This window comes from Protopterus annectens, chromosome 6.part0 (assembly GCF_019279795.1).
Source record: "Protopterus annectens isolate FY-2018-M chromosome 6.part0, PAN1.0, whole genome shotgun sequence".
Classification (NCBI taxonomy): domain Eukaryota; kingdom Metazoa; phylum Chordata; order Ceratodontiformes; family Protopteridae; genus Protopterus; species Protopterus annectens.
Window position 1 is genome coordinate 1,058,588,096 of NC_056737.1, and position 27,741 is coordinate 1,058,615,836.

General features: G+C 41.6%; 1 protein-coding gene across 4 annotated transcripts in view; it reads left to right on the forward strand.

Annotated features, from left to right (window-relative positions):
* Nucleotides 1–27,741, forward strand: part of RBM25 (RNA binding motif protein 25) — a 1,759,384-nt gene that overhangs the window by 1,445,553 nt on the left and 286,090 nt on the right. For all 4 annotated transcript variants that reach the window (XM_044074670.1, XM_044074671.1, XM_044074673.1 and 1 more), the window contains exon 9: nt 14,410–14,696. In XM_044074670.1, the coding sequence (XP_043930605.1) occupies nt 14,410–14,696 (287 nt within the window). The remainder of the gene's footprint in view (nt 1–14,409; nt 14,697–27,741) is intronic.

Here is a 27,741-nt window from a genome sequence, read left to right on the forward strand (position 1 = left end):
TTCTACCAGACTATACCCAAAGGGTCAAAAGGGTGGAAAGATGTGGTTTTGAAAATCCCAGGGACCCTTGCCTGACGCACATGGTGATTTTTTCCCCCAGGGGCAGAGGGGAAACAATAACAATGTCAGATGTCCTTGTGACAGAGATAAGTTCTCTTCCAAACCCTATCAGCATCCCTGAAGGGATGCCTGACTGCTCAGCTCTGGAGGCAGTCGGGGGAAGGCTTTCATTGTACCAAATCGCTTGGCAAAATATTACAAAAGACAAATGGGTACTATCCATTATATCTGGAGGTTACAAAATTCCCTTCCATCAACCCCCCTCTTGTTTCAAAATATCCATCCCAGATGTTCCACCCAATCAAAGGGATTAGGCAGTCACAGAAGTTTCAAGACTGCTAGAAGAAAGAGCCATCCAGGAAGGCCTTGCAGACCAAGTAGGATCTGGAACTTACTCAAGATTATTTTTATTGCCCAAAAAGACACAGGGCTGGAGACCAATTCTGGATCTCAGCAGATTAAACAAATCTGTACAAAAAGAAAAGTTCCGGATGGTAACACTGCAGTCCACTCTCCCCTTTCTGTGTCAGGACAATTGGATGTGCTCCATAGATCTTCAGGACGCGTACTATCATATAAAAATGGACAGACGGTCCAGGAGATTTCTACGCTTCTGGCTAGGGGCCAGTCATTACCAAGTCAGAGCTCTGCCCTTTGGTCTCACCACAGCCTCCTGGGTGTTCACCAAATGCATGGCAGTAGTTACGGCTCACCTGAGATGTCTAGGATTCCAGGTGTTTCCTTATCTAGATGGCTGGCTCCTCACTGCTACCACCAGGCAACAACTTACAGAGGCATGAGATTACACCATAACATCCTGTGCTCAACTAGGCATCATAATAAGCTTCGAAAAATCTGCCTTGTTGCCCTGTCAATCTACTATATACATAGGAGCAGAGCTAGACACAAGAAAAATGATTGTAAAATTGCCTCCATTATTCAACAGCAGGTGTCATATGTCCTTCAAGCTCTAGGGTCCATGGCAGCAGCCGTTCTTCTAGTTTCCTTAGCATGCTTTCACATGAGAATCCTTCAGTGGCTTCTTTTCACACAGTGGTCCTTCCAGGAATTACCCGCATCTCACATGATGCTAATTACGGAATCTTGCAAAAGACATCTTTCCTGGTCGATGTTTTCCCCACTAGTGACTCAGGGCAGACCTTTCATGGAATCCCATCCGGTTGCCACAGTGACTACGGACGCTTCCCTGATAGGGTGGGGGGCATTATCTAGGGAAGACAGTCCAAGGCACGTGGCAACCTCACGAGTACCACTTGCACATCAACGTCCTGGAGATGAGAGCGGTGCTCCTAGCGTTGCAAGCTCTTCAAGATTCTCTCCTTGCTGGGACTATTGCAATACAGACGGACAGCATGTCAGTGGTTTGGTACATCAACAAACAGGGCGGAACCAGGTCTTACCCCTTGTGCCGAGAGGCCCTCAGACTGTGGCAATGGGCGATTTCCTCCCAACGTTTTCTGACAGCAATGCATATCGCTGGAAAATCCAACATAATAGCGGACAGGCTCAGCAGGGCTATCCTCATGCTGCACGAGTGGTCTCTGAAACAGGAACTTGTGGATCTTATTTTCTGCAAATAGGGCCAGCTTTGCTGAGATCTCTTTGTCTCTCCCCTCAACAACAAATGTAGCAGCTACTTTTCCCTTGTTCCTCCTCCAGTTCAGACACCCAGGGATGTTCTAGTCCACGATTGGCCTCAGGGATTCCTTGATGCATTTTCCCCCCTTCCCCCAATTCCAGAAGTCATTCAGAAAGCAAAATCGGTGGGTTGCAAGATGATCCTCATTCCCCCTATTGGCCTCGACGGATTTGGTTTCCATTCCTTCACCCCCACCTTCTAGCCCAGCCTTGGGTTCTGGACCCAGTGCCGGACCTCTTGATTCATCAGTCTGGCGGGTTACACCAGTCCCTCCAATCTCTCAAGCTCACAGCTTGGTTACTCCACTTCCAATCTTAGCCAGGCTCCCCAATATTTCCCCAGCAGTGCGTGATATTGTTTCCTCCCATAAGACAACTACAAGGAATGTTTATGCTAGCAAATGGAAATGATTCTCTTACTGGGCAGTATCCAGGAATTTAGATCCTATTACAGCTCCTGTACACGAAATTTTGGATTTCTTAGCAGAACTGTTTTGATCTGGTGCAGCTGTTGCTACCAACAGTACAACTAGCTGCCATTTCATATTTTCACATCGGAGTTTTTAACTCAAGCATAATGTCTCACAAACTCTGTAAGGCCTTCATGAGAGGTACATCTCTTCTTAGACTCCCAGTGAAAGAGCCCCTTCCACCTTGGGATCTCAGTTTGGTTCTGGCCTCCTTGATACTGCCACCCTTTGAACCAGCAGCATCATGTTCTTTGAAATTTCTCTCAGATATGTCTCTTCCTAGTTGCTATTACTTCTGCCAGACGTGTTTCAGAACTCCATGCCCTATATGTTCGCCCTCCATACCTGTTTTTTCACAGAGACAGAGTTTCTCTGAGAACCAACCCATCTTTTCTACCTAAAGTTGGTTCAGAACACAATTCTTTTTCCCTAATCATTCCAGCAAGGCAGAATACAGATTACACCAATTGAATGTGCATAGATAACTACGTTTCTATCTCCATAGAACTAAAGATCTGAGAAAATCAGATCAGTTGTTCTTTTCATTTGCTAACAGCAGACAAGGCCTTCCAGTTTCTAAAGTAACCTTGTCAAAATGGTTATCGGACACCATTGCCTATACTTACCATTTGCGACAAAAAGATCTTCCAGCAAGACCCAAAGGTCATTCAACCAGGTCGGTAGCTACTTCGGAAGCTTTTCAATCTAGATTGTCCATAGATTCAATTTGTGCAGCACCTACTTGGGTAGATCCTCATACATATGTATAAAGAAAGAAAGAAACGGTTTCAGGTAAAACCCAGATGCACAAAACCAGAACTATATATAACAAAAAATACACCGAGGTACCACACAATAGCGTCTTTAATAACACAAAAAAATAAGAACAGTGGTGAGCGCTTTCACAAAACTAATTGCTTCATCAGACAAGAAAATAAAACACTCCATTGCTTATATACAGATGGAACCATTGACTCAATCACTGATGTCATAGGTCAATTAAGTCATTAAAGCTATATAAAACTTCTAAATGTAGAGAAAGCTACAGACACTGGATCCTACCCAGTTTGGCTTTGTTAAGGGCAGATCCTGCCTCTTAAACCTGGTCAATTTCTTTGAAACAGTCACCAAGGCCATTGACGAGGGGAAGGTGGTCCACACAGCCTACCTGGACCTCGCAAAAGCCTTCGATACAATACCCCACTCGGGCATTATAGATAAGCTCACCAGCTTAAATATAAACCCCTATGTCACTAGATGGGTTGCAAACTGGCTCAAGGACAGAACCCACATGGTTAGAATTGCTTGAGCCATGTCAGACTCCAAACCAGTTACAAGTGGCATCCCACAAGGCTCAGTCCTGGGACCTCTCTTGTTCGGTATATATTTCTCGGCGGTACAGGCCAACACGGAAGGACTGTGGCTGACCAAGTACGCAGATGACTGCAAACTAGGTGCCATAATCAACTCTCCAGCCGACACAAGCATCCTCCAAAAGGGCCTCATAGAAACAGACAACTGGTGCCAGACCCATGGCCTCAAGCTAAACGCCAAAAAGTGTATAGTCATTCCCTTTGGCAAAAACAAAGTGCCCACAAATTACCACATAGGTGGTAATCCATTAAGTACAGAAGAAGTCATTAGGGACCTGGGGACCCAAGTGGAAAGCAATCTCTCATTTGACAACCACGTGGCCAAAGTGGTTAGAAAAACATTTTATATAGCCCACCTAATCATGAAGGGATTCACATCTAGATCAGGGGAGGTCATTGTACCTCTTTACTCATCCCTCATCAGGCCCATAATTGAGTACAATGCCCCTTTTGGGATGTACCTTACCAGACACCTGCAGCAACTGGAAAGACCCCAAAAGTACCTCACCAAGAGGATCAAAGGGCTCAAACAGATGCCATATGCTGCCCGGTTAAAGAAACTCCAGCTCTACTCAGTGGCATACCGCCTGCTCAGAGGCAATCTGTGCCTGACGATAAAGCCATGTCCAACCTGGAATTAATGCACATGCTGCACCTCAGAAAATCCAAATCCCATCGAGCCACGCTCGAGAGACTTGAACCTCAGCACTGAAATAAATAGGACATGCTGGAGGGACAGATTCATAACCCAGAGGCTCCCTTCACTCTGGAATAAAATCCCAGTCCAGGTTAGGCAGAGTCCCACATTGACTTTCTTCAAGAGGAATCTTGATGAGTGGATGGGAGATCATAGGTTTACCCCGGCTATCACTTCTGTGTCACTGTTAGACAGAGGCACAGTATACTAACCTCAAAAAAGGCATAGCAAAATTAATTTAAAATGGGTGGCGAAAGCCAAACACACTCTGGCTAGGCTTATAAATGCCCTAGGGCAGATAGCCTAGTATGAACCTATGAACTGCATATAAAAGACATATAAAATGCACATATAAAATACTGCGTATAAATGCATATAAAAACTGCATGTAAAAACTGCATACAAAAACTATATACAAAACTATTGGTAAAAGACCTAAGTAATGTGCATAGATGTAAACTCCATAAGTACTGTAGCTATGAAAAACAGATAAAAATAAGGCTAAAAAGGCTAAAATTCTGGATCTAGTCATAGAATCTATCTACAATATGTATGTATAACTAAAAGTAGTCTATGTCTCTAAAATATGTTTAATTTTAGGCACCTCATACACCCATTACACTTTTATTTATATTTATTCATATTTTAGAGACATAGACTACTTTTAGTTATACATACATATTGTAGATGGATTCTATGACTAGATCCAGATTTTTAGCCTTATTTTTATCTATGTTTTTCATAGCTACAGTATTTATGGAGTTTACATCTATGCACATTACTTAGGTCTTTTACCAATAGTTTTGTATATAGTTTTTGTATGCAGTTTTTATATGCATTTATACGCAGTATTTTATATGTGTCTTTTATATACAGTTTTCTCTATATGTAGCTTTCTATACATTTAGAAGTTTTATATAGCTTTAATGCCTTAACCTATGACATCAGTGATTGAGTCAATGGTTCTATCTGTATATAAGCAATGGAGTGTTTTATTTTCTTGTCTGATGAAGCAATTAGTTTTGCGAAAGCTCTCACCACTGTTCTTATTTTTTTGTGTTATTAAAGACGCCATTGTGTGGTACCTCTGTGTATTTTTTGTTATATCTAGATCCTCATACATTTCTCATTACAAAGTAGATGTGGTCTCCAGGGGCAGGGCTTCCTTTGGTACCACGGTTCTAGAGAGTCTGTTCCAATGAGCCACCCAAGATTGAGGTGCTAGGGACGCTGTCCCATCCAGCAAGAATGAAGGCGAGATTGGACAAGTTAACATAAAGAGGTTATGTACCTACCATAACATTCTATGTTAGTTGTCCTTCATCTCACCTTCCTCCTTGCATTCTTGCCTCCTTCCCCCTTCCTCGAGGATTGAGAGGAGTTTTTCAGTGGTTTCACTGGCTAACTTGTTTTGTTCTTAGTTGCTTCCCAAGCAAATCATGACAATTTACTGTACATCCAGGTTTAATAATTGATTATCTTTTATGATTATGTCTAGTGTGTGAGCTATCTCAAACAAGATCTGGGTAGCTGACGCTGGGCATTCTGGGATAAGGGGTAGCCTCGAGCCAGTAAAGAGCTCTCGAGCTATAGAAAGTGACCGAGTCGAAGCAGAGGATCGGCTCCGAACCCATCCAGCAAGAAGGAAGGCGAGATGAAGGACAACTAACATGGAACATTATGGCAGGTACATAACTTCTTTTTTATTAAATGAGAGTGCTGCTTTTCCTGTCATTATAGCCATATAAAGTAATCGAAAGCCATTTTTTTCTGTGGAGAAATTTTCTTTTTTATGGCTGGCAAAGTGCTTTTCACCATTTTTTTATGTGAAAAAGTGACTTTTTAAAGATGTTTAAGTTTTACTAGCTTTTGCTGTTTGTTTTCCCTTGAAAAGAGGTACATTTTTGACTTTACCATGAAACAGTCCCATGGTCAGTCCTTTTCCAACCAAGTTAAGCAAACCGCTTTTGCTACCTTAGCAGGCTAGTAGTTTGCTTCAGCTGTAGGTGAGTGACTCTGTTGTGGCCATCTGTTGTACATCAGACCACTCAGCTTTTACCCTAGACCTCTGTGATGTTGACACGGCTATTAATAGGACGTGCTGGAGGGATAGATTCATCACCCAAAGACTCCCTATGCTGTGGAATAAAATCCTGGTATATGTGAGGCAGAGCACCTCGCTGGCCTTGTTCAAGAGAAATCTTGACCAATGGATGGGAGATCGCAGATATACCCCAGGGATTACCTCAGTGTCACTGCTCAACAGAGGCACAGCAAAATAATTGGTATAGTTCCCCATACTAAAGGGGTGGCGTAAGCCACAAAACTATGGGCTAGGCTTGTAAATGCCCTCGGGCAGATAGCCTAGTATGAACCTATGAACCTATGAACTTGCAGCCTGAATGAACCATGCGTTAGCCATAATCCTCTCTGCCTTTTGGGGTTCCTTCAGTAGCAAGAGAAAGCCGCTGTTCTCAGTCCTTGGCAGATGGAAGGTGCCTTGAAGCTTCCTTTGCAGGATTTTAAGGTTACTGGATGTAGTAGTGTAGTAGTACAGAAAAAAAAAAAGACAAGCATAGTATTAATCATTGAAATTGCTGCAGCCAGCATTTGTAATGTCTTTTGTATGAGAGAGAGTCCTAAAATAACAGAATTTGCAAGCAGGAAGAAAGATACAAAGACAGTTCCAGTACTAGTACGAGATTTTACAGTCATACGTAAATATGTTACCAGTACATGTAACCTCGTATGAACCGCAAAATAAGTGATTCTGAGTACATTGTTGATGCTTAGAAGAGCATGCTTAGCTAACATCAAAGGCTGAATAAATACTAGTTTCATGAACTTCAGTTATGCCCTGATGTAGAAATGTGATCCATTCCTATCAGGGTTTGTTAAAAAAAAAAAAAAACTGTTAAGCTTAAAACTGCATGTTAACCAAGGTCTAACATAGGATAAGGCTAATAATGGCAGCCTAAGATAGAGGGCTAGATACATGTTGGTTTACAGAGTCTGTAGAAAGAGTGGAAGAAAGACAAATGCCGGTTCTGTAAAACAGAACTGGAAACATTTACACCTCTCACTTTTGGTTGCAATGCCTTCATAGCTAGGCATATGTATACTGATAGGCACAATAATATGGCAAGACTGTTTGCATTTGGGATTGTGTAAATACTACAGTATTAAAGTAACTGAGAAGTATTGAAAACATGAACCACGAAGTATTATTGACAAAAGATGAAGTTCATATCGCACAAGAACTATAAAGCCAAGGAAACCAGCTGGTGTGGTCAAAGAAAAAGTGAAATTAATTATAAAAATAACTGTATCCAGTGTTTATAATGTCTTAAGTACCAAGAGCAACAGTTGTAAAATAAGATTTGAAAGCCAAAACTAAAGCAGTGTGGGTATAGAGAAACACAAACAGTTCTAATAGTAGTAGGAGCAAAGGGACTAATAAAGGACTTTCAGTGGTACTTAAGGGGCTACATGTATTGGCAGAAAACCCATCAACTGCAGAAGAAAGCAGTTCTGGGTACATTGTAGGTTTTTTGAGAAGTACTCTTGGCAATTGCCAAAAACTGAAGTAATGCTAATTTTATTAACATTTAATCATACTGTGACCCAGGAATGGGATTCATTCAAGTCATCGTATTAGAAACACAAAACATTTGTAGAAATAAAAAAAAAAAAAAAAAAATGGAATTTCTGAGTTGTAAGTAGCTCTTCTATAGAGCCCTTTATTACTTTTCATAAAGCTAGGGTCACCATTAAAACTATTTATTTTACTGTACATTTATTTATTTATTTGGTTTGATAACCGGGATGTTCCGACTAGGCTAAAGCACTTTTTCAGCGGAGGCCCAGGGAGGAAAGCTCAACATTGCACCTATATGAACATTAACATGATAAAGTAATGTACATGACGAATATTTGGCAATATACGCAGTAATAATAAAAATATCCCTTGTTAGTATATAAAAGAGAGAGAGAGAGAGAGGATAACCGGTAACAGAAGGGAAAGGAACAAGGAAATGGTAAAAGTCATGTTGGGACTATTTGAAGATAAATTTGAGTAAAGGGAGGGGAAGGAAGGAGAGTGAGCAGGGAGAAAGTAGTGATGGAGTAGGGGCAGGGTTCAGGTGGGATGATCACAGAGACAAGACCAAATGCTGTTTAGATGTAGTTGGAGTGTTTTCTCAAACATAGATGATCAACTGAGTAGTTCTTTTCAGCAGAGGCCTGGGGAGAAAAGCTTCAAGTTTAATAACGGTGTAATAAGTTACAGCTGTTACAATGTTTGTAACAGTAAGTTCAGAATAAAAGGTTTGTACAGATAGATGCAGATTAAAATGTCCATTAAAGTGGAGGATAGTTTATTGTAGATATTGTAAACAAAAGTTAGAGTCACAGAAAGGAAAGATAATTGAACAGAAGAGTAAGACAGGAAGATGGAATGTCAGAAAATTATTGGTTGTAAGTCATGCTGAATAGCTAAAACGAGAAAAGGAGGGGGAAAGAATAGGAGTCTGAGGTAGAAAAGCTACATAGAGGAATACGTAAATGCTTATGGGATGAGGAGGATGTAGTGAGTCGCAGACAAAGGACGTTATTTATTAGGTAGTTTTTGTAATTAGTTGAAAAATGAGTGAGTTGCTGTCATGTAAAAGATCTGGTGGAATGGAGTTCCATAACTTGGCTACATAAAAAAGTGTAGGGAATCCCCATAGTTATTCAATCTTGTTACTTGTAAGAGGTTAGGATTTTGTGAATGTTAAGGTCTTGTTTGGAATGTATTTATTAAGTGGAATGGAAAGGGATGGGCACATATTTAGGTGTTAGTGAATTTTGTGTGGTCTTTAGTTGAAGTGACTCGATGGTTAAGCTCTAACCAGTTGAATTACATTAAGGCAAGACAATGAATAGTTTGAGACAGTTCCGGATTATTTGTCAGTTTCAGTACAGCCAAGTTCTGTTTTGTAGAAATAAGTTTTGGAAATATTAATTAAAATGGAAGAGTAGAGTTGATGATTTATGATCAGTAGTCACATATAGTAGCTTATCATGCGTCACCTGTTCTTTTGTGGTATTGATGTAGAGGTAATGGAAATTTCCCCAAGACCAAATAGCATTGACTTTGTTTTGCTGTGATTTAGTCAAAGGTCTGAGTCACTCAGCCACTGTTCATTGTTGTGGACATTTGTGTGTCGTGGTGTAGTTTCTAAATTTGTCCTAAAAGTAGCATCCGTTACATATCTCAAGCAGTTGATTCCTCTGACAATGTTTGATGCAGCTTTAAAAACATAATAGATTCCTTGTTTTTGATGTCCATAAACCACTCTGAAGTTGCCTTAAAAAAACAGAGGCGCACACTTGTGCTGTAGAGTTAAAAATCTTGTAGTCCTAAAATAACCAACTATTGTTAATTAAATTTGTATTTACCAGGAGTGTTGCATGTCTTTAAAGCTCTGTTCTAGACCGCTGGCTGGTTTCACCACCATTCCTAATCTAATACGTCCTTAGGACTGCTGCTTTGCTAGTACAGTTTGATCTAGTGTGCATACTTTTACGAAGTTGTACAGACCCTATAAACATTTTCCTTTCAAAGAAACATGTTGCATGACATTTTGTATGGTAGATTTTTTTTATTTTTTTATTTGCCCCTAGAAATTCAGTATTAGTATTTTGTTTGGTTGCTTATCAGGCACACTCCTTTGTTGTAGATCTGCTACCTTGACAAATGTTTGAAGCTTTTTTTGAGAAACTCGCCATAACAGTTGACCTTCTGCTGTGCTCCTTGTAGGAGATACCTGGAATTTTCTGACCACCTTGACCCCTACTTACCTGTTTGGCATTTCTTGAGGGTTTTGGGATACTCTGTCTCCAGTGGCACCCTCTGTTGTGAGGGCAAACAGTGAGATGTAGTAAGAACTGAAAAGCTTTAGATGGGACCGTCCACATCCATTGCATGATAATGAAATCTCTAAGGAGGTGAGGAGGCTGCATCACCACGTATTACTATTTGATATTTAATACCAGGTAATTGATACCTGAAGTTGGGGGTAGAGTTCTGTATTTTGGATTTGCTGCTAGAGATGTGGTTGAGGTCTGTACTAATTGTGCACTAATATGTGTTAATGTATATATGTATGTATGTAATGTGATAAATTTGGATCAGGTAAGGCCAGACTCTATAAAATAAGATCAAACTTTGTAATTTCTTTTATAACATATTTTTGTGCAAGAACAAGCAGAGCATCGTTGAAGATAAAACACTTTATTTTTCAGCATCAGTGTTTACTAATATCAGCAAAACTGTTTTTCTTTTTTCCTCTGAAAGCAGAATGGAGGGGTTTTTTTTTTGTATTCTCTATAGGTAATCGGGAATTAGTTTTTTATCCTGGTAGTGGTCTAGTGGCGTTCGAAAGACATGCGTGAATGGGCGTGCCTTCGTTGAAGGTTAGGCGTCGGGCTGGCACCTCGGCACCGTAAAAATCGACTGCCAATCAATAGCGGACCAGAGTTCCGCTGTGGCGACCCCTAACCAGGAAAAGCCGAAAGAAAAACAGCAGTTGAGAAGAACTTAGTAGAGGATGCCAACTCTTTGTGCCCTTTGTCCACGTGATGGCTGTCAATTTGGGTGAATAAATGTACAGCTTTCATCAATAATATGAAAAGCTTTTAGTAGGTTTATTTAAAAGGCAGTCTAACATCATTGTGCATCTTTGGACTTCCTTTAGAATTACTGTATGTAGTATATTAAAGGACAACTGCACCCACAGACTCAAAAACATATTTCATTATGGTTTGGTGTTTCCTACATTTTAACACCACTCTGGGACTATTTACAGGTTTTTAAATATTTTTGTGTGTAATTTGAGTCTGACCACATGGAGTCTAACATCTTGAAGTGATCCTGATTGTTTAGTCTCTGCCTCTAGGTATCCCACAACATAGTGCTTGTCTATAAAAAAAAAAAAAAAAAAAATGACTTCACGCAGGCCACTTTCTTCCTAAAGCTCCTGTTACTGCATTGATTTTACATGCATGCACTGCTGTCTTTCAGTCGGTCAATTTTAAGTAACATTTCATGCCGTTCAATGACTCCTTAAAGTATAAACAGTGCAAATGCCACAGAACAGACTTTCGAAGTGCTTTTACTGCTGCTGCTTTTTAGAATGAATGAATTGCAGTCTTTTGTGAAGCCTGAATTGTACTACTACGACTCATCTCCCACCCCCCTTCACACCTAACTTCCCTAGCTGTCAAAGTGCTAAGGGTAGTTTGAGCTGTTACCTGCTGTGATTGACAGCTCACAGCAGGATACTTGACTCGTGTACTGTTTTCTTGTTCTAGCCTTTACTTTCTGTATGGGTAGGGGAAGGACTCGGTAGCAGTGATATCACAGCATGGGTGGGTTTTTAGGACGGTCGTGGTGATGTCAGTTTGGTTTGGGAATTGGCCAGAAAACTATCTGTATTCATTGGCCTTGATGGCATTAATGAATTGGAGACTGCAGCAAGCTTTTCTAGGGCAGGACAAAAGATTTTTGAAAGTGAAACCACCACAGTACAGTAAGGTACTGTTCTAGTGGAGAGAAACAGTTGATTTAAAATATTTTAAATGCTGTGGTGTTGTTTATTCATAGCAGGAACTATAAATAGGGAGAAAAAGGAGGAGGTGAGCTTTAATAATAGAATCCCGTTGTCCTTTAAGTTCATACTTGAAAGAAAATTCTGCAACTCTTATGTGATATACAAAATCAGTGTCTGTCTGAGGAGAATCTTCACCGATATATGTTGGCCTGACAATTCTGCATCATTGTTGGAAAGCCAGTGCCAGAAAGTAACTTTCTCCCATCGATTTTTCTTTCATATCCTCTCTGCTGCGTGAGTCATGCAAGGGTGTAATATACAGTAGATTTTTGAGGTACTCTGCGTCGTAGAGATCATGAAGAGTGAATCTTGAAACAGTGTAATTCACTTTCAGGCTCATCGGGCAGCATGGTACTTCGAGATCATAGTAGTTTATAAAGCTTTTTTTTGTTTCAGTCAGACTTTTCGTTGAGCTCTAAGGAAGTTTATAAATGAGCAGGTTTGGTTTAGCAGGAAAGAAATGGAGGACATGTTGCCAGTCATCCATTATATATTGCTGCAGGTTGTATGAAGTACCATTGAAAGAGACTGCTGGGGGAATAACAAAAACCTTTACTACTCTGGGTCCTCTGTTTAAAATTATTTCAGGAGTCCCTGTTGAAGATTCCATGTCATGGTAAGTACACCTTGTGTGTTTTCTTTCACATGCCCTCTTTAGTCATGACTTTAGAAATTTGCATACAAGTAAAAATTCAGAGTATGTTGCCTTGTTTAGTCACAGGGTGTGGCCATTTCTTTGATTTCGAGAACTGTCTGCTTCATCCAGGCTGGTATGACTGTGGTTAGCTTTTTGCCTTATTGATCATTTGTTGAGTAGGTGGACTGATCGATCCACAGTGGCCTGTTTCAACCATGATCTTGGTTGTAGGCAGTCAGTCATAAACAGTGAGACATATCCATACAGGTGTCCAGTTCTAAATACAATGATTGTGTAGTAGATTCTGGGAAGCAACCTCAATTTAAGGATGTATGTTTTTTGCTTCCAGGCCCTGTCGTGCTGAAGCTGATTCTGACAGGGCCCTGTTGGAAATAGATAGGCAAAGACAGTTTTTTTGTATGCTCCTTTTCTTAGTATGTTCATCATAGCTGTTTAATATTAAGCATGTTAAGGGCATTGTCAGTTTTAAAATGTGTTGCATATTTTGATTCATAGTCTGTGAATGGTAAAATTTAGTACATCTGTTTTTTTTTTCCCCCACTATACTGCTGTCTTCCAGTGTGTGTGCTCCCCCTTCCTCCTCATCTCACCATCCCTTTTGTAAACAGTTTAACCACTTGAGAAGCTGGTAGCAAGTTTGCTTCCTTATAAATAGGGTGAGCCGTTGAAGTGCCGCCTGACTTTGTCATCTGTTCTCTTTTCTGCTTGTCATAGTCCCATGCAGTTTTGTGGAGGCGTAAGTTAGTGCAGTTTTGGAATGTTTTGCTTTTTTCTTCCCTCAGTTTTACTCAGTTGCCATTTCCCCTTCACCTGGTAAAAAGAGAGATTTTCTTCAAGATGGAAACGCTGCCCTTTGGCTGTACACTTCCTCCCGTTAGTTAACATGTACTTCCTTCTAAACATAGCTTGCTGACTTGAGTGTAATGTTTGGTGTCTGAGCCTGCATGTGGGATGGACATGTTACTACATGAGCATAATTATGTTGTGATTGGTGCCATTTAAAATTGCTTGCTTAACTTAGATATACTTTTTTTATTTTTATTTTTTTAACTTCCCTTAACAGAGTTGGTACTGTCATTAACTAGTAAAAAGTGCTTTTGTAAATGCAGCCCTTGCATTTTCTGTTTTCTTTTTCCAGTTAGATGATTTTTTTCTACCTGATTTTTAGTCGTGAACTATGGCAAACTACTGTAAGTAGAAACAAACTACTAAATACATCACATTGCAGTGACTTTTTACCACAGTTTTTTTCCATTATGCTAAGAGCATGTGGGTTGCCTATGCTTAGTTGTGATATTTTAAAAATTTTCAAGTTGTCATGTCATAGAGCTGAGGCTAAACAGTAGATGCTCAAAAAAATTAAAAAAAAAATAAAAAGTGGACATTTGCCTTCTGGTGAACTGGTTAAAAATCTAATTTATCAAAAGGAAGTATTAGGAGAAACATATTAAATACAATAATATGAGGGAATATTTACTGTGGTGAGATTTGATGAAGAATGGCGAGTAGCATGTTAGATGCAGTTTACTGAAAATCATTTGTTGCCTGTTCAGATTCAGTGTTTAAACGAAGCATGGGGGCAGCACACTGTGCAAAAAAAAAATTGGGGAGACTTGTTACTGAGGATGAAAACGCTCCTTGTTTCAAAGTGCTGTGTAAAGGTTTGCAGTTAAAGTATTTTTTCGGTAAGTTGGAGACTGTTTTATTTTTTACTTTTTTTTTTCCTGCACTGTACTTAACTGGTGCATTTGCTGCTCATTAGTTTTCTAATGTCCACCAAAAATTACTTTAATAGAGACTGTTGTGTCTAACTGCTAAAAGTTTGATTGGCTTATAGAAACTTGAAGAAGAGAAGGGCAAAAAAGAAAAGGAGAGACAAGAAATTGAGAGGGATAGAAGAGAACGAGAAAGGGAAAGGGAACGAGAACGGGAGAGACGTGAAAGGGAAAGAGAGAGAGAACGTGAACGTGAGAAGGAGAAAGAACGTGAGCGTGAACGTGAGCGTGAGAGAGATCGGGAACGGAACAAGGAAAAGGAACGCGAACGGGAGCGAGAGAGAGAACGGGAGAGGGAAAAAGAGAGAACTCGCAGCAGAGACAGGAGCAAAGATCGAAGTAGATCAAGGTAAGTTGGTTAACTTGCATATTTATTTGTTTCTTTTCATTAGGTGAGTACTAAAGAGGTTCAGGCTTTTCAGTGCAGTACCGACTTGTTTTTAACCTGAGTTTCTATTTGCTTTATTGTACCAGTTGGGCTTAGTGTTTTTGCATATTAGCTTGTAATTACCATCCGCATTCATTTACCTGTAGTGTGTTATGAAAGAGGGAGAGAGCTTGTAGCATATGGAAAATTGGTTCCGGAAAAGCTCAGTTGCATTTTTTGCATTCCACAAGGTGTCAGTAGTTGACTCATTACCAGAGCTGCTGCTATTACAATATTCTCTCTTGACATTTATTAGCTGGATAATGGTTTGGGATACATTAATCATATTGGCTGTTTGCTTAATATGAGCTCCTTCTGAATTGCAAGGTAATGCTAAACTGTGTTAAATAAGGAATATCTTACTCAGAAGTAGCCATTTGGAATATTTGACTTGCTGTAGCCATTAGTCGTGCATGTTTAAATTATGCTGACTTTTTCTGGTCAGTTTTCAGAAACACTCTAGACTTCCTGTTTTCCTTGCATTTTAACTGTAGTCTTCACTACCGTACTGTTGTTTTCTGATTTAATTTTTATTAGCACAAAATTTAGTTAAAATTAGTTGTCTTGTCACAGTGCTTGATTCTTTACTTTTGTTTCTAGCTGGGTTGCTTTATGTGAAGTCTGTAATCTCCCTGGGTCTGCTTGAGCTTTCAAGTTCTCCTTTTTACACCTGTATCTGAATTTGCTTGTAGGTGTGCATCTTGTTTGAGAGTAAGTGCAGGTGCTTCTTGATATATAAGACTAGTCCCTTACATGATTAGTACCTGTTCCTTGTGCCCATTGAGTGCCAGAATAGGTTCTGGCTCTTTTATGCCTTTGAATTGGATAAATCAGTTATCAGGGAATGAATGATTGTCTCAGAGCATAATTTATTCTCACACCAGCAGTGTGAGCAGCCCTTCTTTGAGAATCTGTCCTTTATTAACCTTTCCAGTACAGATGACCATTCTTCTTGTAACATAACATAGCTGGTTCTACCCCCTCCCCCCGTTCATAATTTTGTTTAAAAAAATGTTTAACTTCTGTTTGAGATGTCTCTCTCCTCATCTAAAACCATCCCTCCCACCATTACATGTTTGATTTTTATTGCCATGAATTTTTCTGTACAGTGGACTGTGTTAAGACATGTTATTGAAATAAAGAACTTGCAGAGTCTTTATCCATCATGATTCATTGCTGTGCAACTTGAAGCCTTAGCCTGTAGAAAATTCCATATTCTTAAGCTGAAGAATTGATTACGGAAAAAAACTAAAGTTGTTTGAAAAATATTTCTCAGAGTTGTAGCTCTCCAAAAAGCATTGTAATGTTTTCAGCATTTTAACAGTGGATAAGGTTTTGGTGACTGTCCAGAAATTATCAGCTTTGGGCCTATTGATTGGCCTTCACCTTTTTGTGTTTTCAGTGTTGAACACATTAGCGTACTGTTACAACCAAGTGTAAGAACTTGGTTTTGGGATCCTTCATCAGCCTTTGTCGTTGTTAATGTTTCTGTTAAAACACCTAGAATGTACATCAGTGGGCATGTTTTAGGTTATCGTGAAGAGACTTTTACAGCTCTTTTTATTCCTTGAGGTGCTGTTCATTCATTCTGCAGGTGCCCTCCTTTTGAATGAATGGGATATGCCTGGCCAAGGTACCAAAGCCTAGGTATCATCTTCTCATTCAATATGTCCAAAATATGACCAAAACGTGAAAGCTAGGTGCTTACATATGAGACAGATAGGTATGAAGTACCTCAAAACTTTATCACCAGCCCAGACGCCGAACCACCGTTTCATCTTCAGTCTGTCAGCCATATCTCCTATGGCAGTTTCATCTGGCTTGAGCAGTTAAGTATCCCACTGGAAAATCTTTTTGTTATACAACGTTTACATTTTTTCATGTCAACTAAAAGAGGAAAAATGTGACTGCAGGGGACAAATTCTTTATAAGAACCATCAATACTAAGGAGCCATTTGTCTTCTCTGAATATTTACCTTGAGAACCAAAGGCTCGGAGCTAATGCAGGGTAAGATGGCTTGCATTCTGACATCCCTCTCCAGGCAAAAGGGAAACTGAAGAAACTGAACACTTTGTGTCTCCTGACAAGTCCTCCTGTCTGGGTTTCTTAGCTGTTCTCTCTGTTGCGACCCCGTTAAGGGCCAGCAGGGCACAGCTGCGAAACATTGCAGCCCAACTGATCAGACAGTCACTTTGGCTGCGAAGAGGAGACCACTGCTGGTCATCTCTGTGGACCTGAGGGTATTCCTCAAATCTTAGTCAAGGAAGTAGTTCCTGGTACCTTTATTGAAGTACCTCTGAGGTCTGACCCATCCTTTGTGCACATTTGTGTTCCTGTTAAAAAGATGACCAAGCATACCATTCATTTTCCTTCAGTTAGGACCCTCAGAAGAATATTGATATGACTTTTCTCATTTCCTTAAAAACCCCTCATTTCTTTTCTTGTGCTCACATTCATTATTTTCCTCAAAGGAGATGCAAAGATTCTCTTTTTCTGAGGAGGAAGACTCGGACTCAAGTGTAGATTTATTGGCTTACTCTTCCCAGAAGCATTCAGCTGTGGGTTTTGAATATGAGGTGGATGACACTTCGTCTCCTGATTCCCCATAAAGGAGTTTTACTTTGGGGTTAGTGTTTAAAATAATGCAGCACTTCCATTGGGTAAGGTAAGCAGGTGTCACATGCAGAGAAGATGCTATAACCTTTTATACTGGGGAGTCGCAAAAACTTTCTGCCATTCTGACAGTTTTGGAAGCTTTACGTGATACTCTTGTCACTGCTTCTCTTAGTCTAGAATCTTAGCCCCACCTCCACCTCAAGAAACCTGACAGATTATATATAAAGTTCCTGACTCCAATACATTTCTTTATTAAAATCCTTTATCTGACACTACTGTAATTTCCCTGGAATTTGACAAACTTACCAAGATGTTGCCCATATTCTAGTGCATTGATTAATGACAAAGATAGCAGTGCTACTGACAGATACAGAAAGAAGGTTTACATATCTGCAACTCTTTTTCCAGACCTTGAATTACCAAACCCATATAATAAGGGATTTTTTAATCTGTCTTATGCAAACCGAAGTAAAACTTGTCAAGTATGCCTTCAGACCTCGGCTCTTTCTCTTCTGAAATCTACCACTTAAGTAGCTTATACATTCAATGAAATGCAGTTATGATGCAACGGATGCATCGTCCAGAGCAGATGCTAATGGATATCTTTTATAGGTTCATAGGTTTATACTAGGCTATCTGCCCTGGGGCATTTACAAGCCTAGCCAGAGTGTGTTTGGCTTTCGCCACCCTTTTAGATCGGTTTACCGTGCCTCTGTAGAGTAGGTCACAGAAGATAGCCCTTTTAAGGTTAGTTTACTGTGCCCCTGTCTAGCAGGGACACAGAAGAGATCCCAGGGGTGAACTTACGATCTCCCATCCACTCGTCAAGATTTCTGTTGAAGAGGGTCAGTGAGGGGCTCTGCCTAACATGGACTGGGATTCTGTTCCAGAGTGAAGGCAGCCTCTGAGATATGAATCTGTCCCTCCAGCATGTCCTATTTATTTCTTTGCTGAGGTTTAAGTCCCTGGAGCGTGTAGCTCTAAGGGATTTTGATTTCCTGAGGTGGAGCATGTCCATTAATTCTGGGTTGGACATGGCTTTATACATCAGGCATAGATCACCTCTGAGTAGGCGGTAAGCAACTGAGTAGAGCTGGAGTTTCTTTAGCCAAACTGCATAGGGCATCTGAGTCCCTTGATCCTCTTGGTGAGGTACTTTTGGGACCTCTCCAGTTGCTGCAGCTGTCGGGTAAGGTACATCCCAAATGGGGCATTGTATTCAATTATGGGCCTGATGAGTAGAAGGGGCACAATGACCTCTCTTGTTCTAGATGTGAACCCTTTTGTGATAAGGTGGGCTATATAGAAGGTCTTTCTAACCACTCTGGCAGTGTGCTTGTCAAAAGAGAGGTTTCTATCTACTTGGGTCCCCAATCCCTAATTACTTCTTTTGTACTTAATGGATTGCCACCTATGTGGTAATTTGTGGGCACTTTGTTTTTCCCGAAGGGGGGTGACTATGCACTTTTTGGCATTTAGCTTAAGGCCATGGCTCTGGCACCAGTTATCCGTCTCTGTGAGACCCTTTTGGAGGATGCTTGTGTCAGCTGGAGAGTCGATTATGGCGCCCAGCTTGCAGTCATCTGCGAACTTGGTCAGCCATAGTCCTCCCATATTAGCCTGTACCTCAGAGAAGTATATACCGAACAAGAGAGGTCCCAGGACTGAGCCTTGTGGGACGCCACTTGTAACTGGTTTGGAGTCTGACATGGCACCTGCAATACTGACCATGTGGGTTCTATCCCTGAGCCAGTTTGCAACCCATCTTGTGACATAGGGGTTGATATTTAAGCTGGTGAGCTTATTTATGATGCCCGAGTGAGGTATTGTGTCAAAGGCTTTTGCGAGGTCCAGGTAGACCGTGTGGACTACCTTCCCTTCATCTATGGCCGTGGTAACTGTTTCAAAGAAGTCGACCAGGTTCAAGAGGCAAGATCTGCCCTTAAAGCCGAATTGGGTGGGATCCAGTGTCTGGAGGTTACCAGTGTCCTTGTTTATGAGTTCCATGATGATACGCTCCATAGCTTTGCAGACCAGACTAGTCAGGCTTATAGGGCGATAGTTTCCTGGGTCCGTTGTGGCACCACCTTTGTGGAGCGGGACCACTTTTTGCTGTACGCCATTCTTTGGGTACATATCCTGTAGCAAGGCTGAGATTGAACAGTGACTTCATGTGAGGGTTTAGTTCTTCTTGGAGCTCGTGCAAGACGCAGCCCTGGACACCGTCTGGTCCCATTGATGCCGTGTTTTTTGCTTTGGAGAGGGCAGCACTCACCTCTGCATTTGTGATGTCAGGGAGGCTACATTCTGTTGGGATAGACATTTGGTCTTTTGGGGGGAAGGGGGGGGGGTTTGCACTGAACCTGTCTGCCAGGATGTTGGCAATGTCTGCGAGATCAGTGTATTTTTTGTCATTTTGTACTAACTCAGATCATATCTGGGAGTTGCCCCCCCAGATTCCTGACATAACTAAAGAAGGCCTTGTGATTATCTTTAGTGTCTTGTCCAATTTTTTTTCGAAGCTGGCCTTGGATAATTTTATGAGGGATCGTAGTTTCTTGCTAGTACTGATCAGAAATGCCTTCCCTTTTTGGGATTTTGCTCCATCATGTAGTAGCTTTCTCCTTCTGTTGTATAGCTTATTTATGGCCGGGGTCCACCAGGCTGGTCTCCTGCCTTTGTAGGAGTGAGTCTTGGTTTTATTTGGGATAGCACGATCCATGCATTCCTGTAGGTGTCCATAGAATGCATTTGTAAAGGATTCTGCTGTTTGGGCAGTATTTTCCACTGGCCCGGTGGCTTTGAAGGATTCCACCTCGGTTTTGAGAAGTGTGAAATTTGCTTTTGAGAAATTTTTCACTGTGATTTCCTTGGCTGGGGGTGGGGATAGGATAGTGAGATTAATTTATGGTCTGATATTACCAGTGAGGAACATACATCTGGTATGGAACATAGAGTCCCCATGTTGGTGATGACCAGGTCCAGTATGTTATCCCCTCTTTTGGGAGTGGTGACCAGTTGTTCCATAGCATTTGAGTTTATAAATTCTAGGAACCATTGGGCAAGGGTGTTGGGGCTTGAGAAGTTTTCCCAGTCGATTTTTGGGTAGTTGAAGTCACCCAGTATTATTGTGTTTGGAGAGACCTTCATATTCTCCAGTGTTCTCAGGAAGGCCGAGTGGGGTTCCTGAGTTTGGGAGGGTGGTCTGTAGCAGGCTACAAACTGAAAAGCAATTTTGCCCACTGTTAACTGTACATGGATGGTCTCCGATGTTTCGTGTAGTGCCACTAACCTGGAGGTATGGGTATCTTTGATGAATATGGATACTCCCCCTCCTTTTGTTGTTCAGTCCGAGTTTTGGGGCCGAAAAGCATGGTATGAGGTATAACCTGGTAGTGCTGGGGTGCTCTCTGGGGCCTTGATCCAGGTCTCTGTCACTGCACAGATATCGATATTCTCCATACTGAGGAGAGCCTCGAGTGCATGCATCTTGAGGTTTAGACTTCTGGTGTTGAGCAGCATTACCCTTAGTTTTTTTTTTCTTTCTTGTGTTGTCTATGGAGGTGGGTTTGTCTTTTGAGCCTTGCCTAAAAAAGGCACTATGGGGGTGGCAAGAGCCTTAGCCAGTATTCGAAGGAGATTCTCTTGGCTTAGACTGCAGGAGATTCTCTTGGCTTAGACTGCAGTCCCTACCAGAAGATGTTAAATCCAAATTTTTAGATTCCTTGTTGATAAGAATAATCGTTTTGGCCCTGCTGCAGATGACATTTTCCAAGAGTTTACAGAAGAGGAGCAAGATTTTAATCAGATCTTCCTTCCCCTGTCTTCAAATTTCAGAGAAACTATTCTTCAGAGGATGGTCTCTTTTTTGATAAAGAGCAAATGCCCCAACAAAATGGAAAGATGTTTTCAAAACATAAGTTTCATGACAGAGCAATACAGAAAATTAAAGAATCAAAATCCTCTTGTCATGACAAACTAGCCACCCTGTGATCATCTTTCCCTGCCTTCCTTACTACCTCAGCCAAACCTTACTCATTCTGTCAAAGAAATTTTCACTTTTGATTTGGGAATTAGTAACTTCAGTCAGTTTAGTTCTCAGCATCAAAGCTTTTCTCATCATGTTAGCTTAAGCATTCCTCCGGGTCCTTCAAATTAACTTCCCCTAATCTTTCCTATTCTGAGAGAGGTGTTTTACCACAGCTCCATAAGGCATTTTCTCCTCTTCAACGGAGGAAAAGATTGTATTCAAGCTTCTTCCCCCTCCTCCTTATCTTCAGCCCCCTTTCACATTTATCTAAACGGGAGTCTGACTGCCTCATTAACTGTCACCATATCTCTCAAGTCCAGTGCCACTGTCCGACTTTCTTAAAATTTTGTGTTTTGTGAATATATCTCCGGCTTAAGTTCCAAGATTTCTTTACTTGTGTTCTGTTTCAGTCTCCATTATTATTTAAGAGTGAAATATTGGGCAGTAGTTCTCTGTTTCTATCTGACTGCCCCAAGGGTTTAACTTAAGAAAAGCCTTTCATCTTGGTGGTATAAAGGAATTGATTCTGTAAGTTTCTCCTCTGTTGTGCCTTCACGTGTAGCTGGCTACAAGCATTACTTCTTCTTATAAGCTTTTGAAAATACATTGATATAAATGTGTGTGTATATGTATGTAAATATGTGTATATATATATATATATATATATATATATATATATATATATATATACACATACACACACATATACACACACACACGCACACACACTTTTCTGCTCTGTTGCATACATATATACACATACATATACACACACACACACGCACGCACACACACTTTTCTGCTCTGTTTCAGTGATATTTAACAACCCTGTGCTCTTAAGGTTGTAGTTAACAGAATTCTTCAATAGCTGTTTTTTGTGTGTTTTATGAACATATTTATATTTCCTCTTACATGTCCTCTTATGGGGGGGGGGGGTTCTCCTGACGGATCAGGAGAAGCCTCGGAAGAGGAAGATATTCCCAATGGGGAAACCTGAGGCGTTGGATCTCTGTGTCCAGGAGCAAGAGAGTGGGAAGAGACGTCAGCAGGCACTGTAGTGGGAGGAGCTGATGGAACTGTCCGTTGACTAAGCCCAGGGGCTAGTACACTCCTCATCACCTCGAAGGCTCCCCCATCAGAGAGACCAGAAAGTTCCCGCTCCGAAAAGAAAGGAACCCCAGGCCTCACCGAGAGGGAAGGCTCCGAGGCAGATGTCGGGGCCGAGCTCACCAACGCTGAAGCTCCGAGGAGGGAAGCAGGGGTCGGACAAAGGTCTGATGCCACTGCCCCCTCGGAGCCGAGAGAGACTAGACGCCCGGATCCCTCCAATGAAGGTCTCAAGGAGGAAATCGGGCCGAGGACCGGAGCCGAAATGGGTGGTATCGGCTCGAAGTCACAACGGTACCGTTCGAGGAGCTCGCCCGAGCTCTGTAAGAGAGTCGAAGGAGGAATGTTCGGTGGATGTGATATAGCTACCATCTGTTGAGATGGGCTATGGAGTATTTGGGCCAATGCCTGAGACTTTAATAGTCTACTCACCACTCTCTCAAGGTCGTGATCAGATAGCCTGGATGACCGAGAAGATCGGCTCCGATGGCTCTGCTCCGAGAGCAAGGGTGATCTCGGAGCCGAATGAATAGATTCCACAGAAGGGGATCGAGATCTCTTTTTTGAGATCAATGGAGCCATCGGAGCCAAAGATACGTCGGCTCCAGCCGGAGCTGACACTGAGTGTCTAGACTTGAGAGTATCGGCGCCGGATGGAGCCGATACTGATACTGGTTTAGAAAGATCGGCTCTGGCTGAAGAACCTGAAGCCGACGGCTTGGAAGCCTGAGCCGAAGGCTTAACAGGTTTCGAGGGCTTCCCCGGCGCCGACTTAGTCGGGGAGCTCTCGGTTTTTAATAAGCCCCTTAATATGAGCTTATTTTTTCGTTCCTGCAGGACTCTTGGGCTGAAAGCATGACAGATAGCACAAGAGTCCTGCAGGTGCGAAGGTCCCAGGCAATAAACACAAGAAGTGTGACAGTCTGTCAGAGACATCTTCTGACAGCACGAGTCACACTTCTTGAAGCCTGAGACCTTGGTGTCCTTCGACATAACTGTGTCGATGAAACACCGGAAACACACTCACACACAATTAAACATGGATAACAGACAGTCGCACACAAAAAAATCCCTGACAGGAAAAATTTAGGGAGGGGAAGGCCTAAGGCCTAACTAGGGGTAAAGGAATATTTACTCAAAAGAAGGGAACACTGACAGGAATAGGGTTAACGTGAGTCGGTAATTAACAAAAAATAATATTTATATGTATAAAGTTAAAGGGGGTAGACAAAAAGTCTCTGAAAAGTTCGCTTACCTAGAGCTGGTAAAAGAAGGCACCTCGTTAGCGAAGCGGCAAACGAGATCCGAGTAATCTCCGCCTTGCATCATGGGATATAGGGTTGCCTCGAGCTGGTAAAATTAGCTCTCGAGCTTAGCAAGTGCTGAGTCGGAGCCGAGGATCGGCTCCGAACCCATCCAGCAAGAATGAAGGCGAGATTGACAACTTAACATCTATATTTAAAACCCATTTGTCCTGGGTAATGAGTTTCCAATTTTTTGCATGCAGGGCAATCTTTCCCTCTAACGGACAGTCAGTTGAGCAGGGCTTGGAAGATATAAAGTTAAGTCATTGAGGCAGTTTACTACAGGGGGGAGTCTTACTACTCCCTGATTTGGAAATGGGAGCCCCCCCACTGCTTAGTCCTGTGCGTACCCTGGGACTGAAGCCTGGGTGTTCTGCTGGTTCTGGGTTTGGACTGAGAAGGCCTGGAAGAGGCTGGAAAAGACCAATTCTTAGAGGGCCAATGCCTACTAAATCTTGGAGGTTGTACTTGTAGAAAATCTTTAACAGTTGGCATAGATTTATCTTTTTCCTCCATCTTTTTAAGAACAACTTCTGCTTTGTTGCCAAACAGGTGGTCCTGATTTAAGGGAGCATCCAGCAATTTAGCTTTAACATGATCTGGCAAAGATTGCTCCTTATGTCAAGCATGCCTTCTAAATACAGACCCTGCAAGATGTCTCTAGTGAATCAAAACCACACTGCAAAGTATGCTTTCCAACCTGATCAGCAGAATGCATTAAATCCTGTAAATCCTTATTTTCAGCACAGTCAGGAATCAACATCATTTTCTGTTTAAGCAATCCAATAATATGCTGCTGATACTTGAAACTGGCAGTTAAAGGCCCTAATGGCCAAGGTTGCAGAAGTGTATACCTTCTCACCTCAGCTATCCAGAGCCCTGGATTCTCTATCAGAGGGGGTAGGATTTTTGGCCGTAGTAGCCTTAATGTCCCTGGATCCCTGTGAAATGGTCTCAGGATCCGCAGTAGGATTTTTAAAGAGGAACTTGTGAGAGTCAGGTACCCTGTAATACCTATCAGGTTTTCTGGGAGCAGGAGGTAGAGAGTCAGGGGCCAGGCTAGATTCCGAGAAGGCATCATCTACAATGTCCAGTACAGGAGGGATAGGTAGGAGTAAGAATTCCCTAAGCCTCTTTTTGGAGTCAGAGTAATCCTGGCTTTCCCACCGGAAATGCTCCCTAAGAGTATGCAAGGTTTCACCAAAAGAGAAATCCTCTGGAGGGGAAGCAGAGGGAATGGAGTCCTCTCCATCAGAATCCTCATAGGTAGATAAGGGTAAATCCCAGTCATCAGATAAAAAAGAATTTCAGAATCCTGATCAGAAGAATCAGAAGAAAAATCAGTCCTAGGGTGAATTCCCCTGATTAGAGTAATAAGGTCTTCAGCCATTCTTATCATTTGTTTTTTTAGGCATAGGGGCCTGACCATGTGGTCTGGGCTTCGGTTTTCTAGGCACGGATCGAGTTTTAGGCCTTGAAGGAGAAGATGGCGTCCGTTTAATATGCAAGTCAGTAGACCTGAATACACCCTCAGAAGCCGGTGCCTGCACAGCGGCTCCGGACCCATCCAAGGTAGAGACATCCGCAGGTTGCACAGTCGAAGAAGCATCTCGTGGCATACCGGACTCCGAATGTGTCTCAGTAGAGGCCTGCAAATCTGAAGTAGCAGGTATCAGGGGCTGCAAAAGCACCTCATTGACTACCGGCGAACTGGCAATTAGCTAAGAAGAAGCATCATTGGCAGCTTTGGACCTATGCGGTCTGTTTCTGTCTTTATCTTTGCATTTTTTCAGAATGTCGGTAATCGGGTGGCTTACCAAAGACATTTCTGGATAATTAAACCGAATACCAAAATATTTAGATGCGTAAATGAACAGACGACGAATAGTATGAGGTTTGAATAAGGCACAAAACCGACAGCAAGGTACGTCGTGGTCTGGGCATAAGCAAGGAATGCAGTATGAATGAAAATCTTTATGAGGTATTTGCTTTCCAAAATAAATACAATTGTTAACTTTTACTGACAATGGTTTACAGCAAGAAAAAGGATCCCCAACGGGGTACTTAGCTTAGTTGAAGACTTCAGATCTGAAACTCCAAACGAAAATTTCAGGAGTCGGCTGACCGGCACTTGCGAACTGCTTCTGCTTTGGGCACCGCACGGCAAGAAAGATTGATGCAATGGCGTCGGCTGCATGCTTTATACCCCTGACTACCTGACATCATGGAAGATGAGACAGCAACTGACGCAGGACCCAAGACTTTGATAATCAGGCCGACTGAGGGCTACTGCAAGCAGATAACCCAAATGTGATGACTGTAACAATGAAACACGAAGAACATCTGCCCTTTGGACATGCCTGGATACGTACAGTGAACTGTTTTACTGAATGGCTGGTAAGGTCAAATAGAGAGTCTTGTCCTTCTGTACAGTATAGAAGGGTCTAGTGCTAGGGTTTATAAGTGCTTGCTATGAGTTTTGAGCAAGTGCCGGGCTGAGAAATGAATGGCTTGAGTGCTTAAGTTGAAAGTTTGCCTAGTTCCAAGGGAAAAATTGAAGAGGAGACTTTGTGGAGCTGGGAATCGTTTTACCCTAGCTAATCGGTGCGCAAAACCGGGCAAATGCAGTTTTTATAGCAGGGAAATGAAAGCGATAGAAATTAGCCCAGAATGGCCAATAAACTACTAATTTCTGGGCTGAAACCACTCCTCCAGGGACAGATTGGCTGCTCAAAGCTCCACTCTCTCACAGGTGAACAAACTTCCTTCTATCCAAATAAGGTATGGGCAAACACAGAGATTTGTAACACAGCCCTGAATTCAGCACTAACCTGAAAACTGGACTATACTAGCATAGAAAGGCAGGAAACAAGTGTGTATACATGTATATATATATATATATATATATATATATATATATATATATATATATATATATATATATATTTTAGAAAATAAAGCAGATACAATCAAATAAACACTTTAAATGCACAGAAAAGGGTACTTATTGTTATACATTTCAGATCAGAGTTGTAGTCAATGCTCCTAGTAATAAAGTAGGAAGAAACACAAATACAGTAAAAGCAGAAGAATAAAGTGCAATTTTTTTTTTATAAATATAAAACAAAAGAAAATGAACAAACTGATTTAAACAAGTTACCCAATTAAGCAGAAAAAAGTTAAGAGTGTATTCACTGTTGCAGTCATCACACTTGGGTTATCTGTCTGCAGGTATACCTCAGTCGGCCAGAATACCAGAATCTTAGGATTTCTGCATCAGACGCTGTCGCCTCTTCCATGACATCAGGTCGTCAGGGGTATAAAACATGCAGCCAACGCCATTACATCAGTTTTTCTTGCCCCAGATGTCAGGAGCCCCCAAAATAGGAATCAATTACATGGTGTGGAACACCCCCAGTAAAAAGTAAATATCTTGCCGTAAGATATGGCCAAAAAAGAGGATAGGTAGAAAGTACAGATAAGTCAGGGGGGCTGGAGGGAGGGTAACCAGGACTACAACAGTGAATGCACCTGAACATCTACATTTATGGTAAGTGCAAACAACTGTACTATGTTCTTCGTATTTCACTGTTGCAGTCATCCCAAAGCTGAGCAAGGGTGGAGGCAGTCAAGAAGTATTAGGGCTTGCTAGCAGGCCTTGTAACACTTCTGTAGCAAATCCAGCTCTGGATTTAGAAAAGATAGGTAAGTGGTAATGCTTTGTGAAGGTGTGTACAGAACTCCAGGTTTCAGCTTCCAGGATGTTCCTGGTAGGGACTCCCATGAGCAATGCTGTAGAGGTTGAGGTAAGCACTAGTGGAATGGGTTCTGATCTCCTATGGGACAGGTTTTCCATGGTGTTTGTAGCAGAAATGTGATATCCATTTGGAGATGGTTTGCTTTGAAATG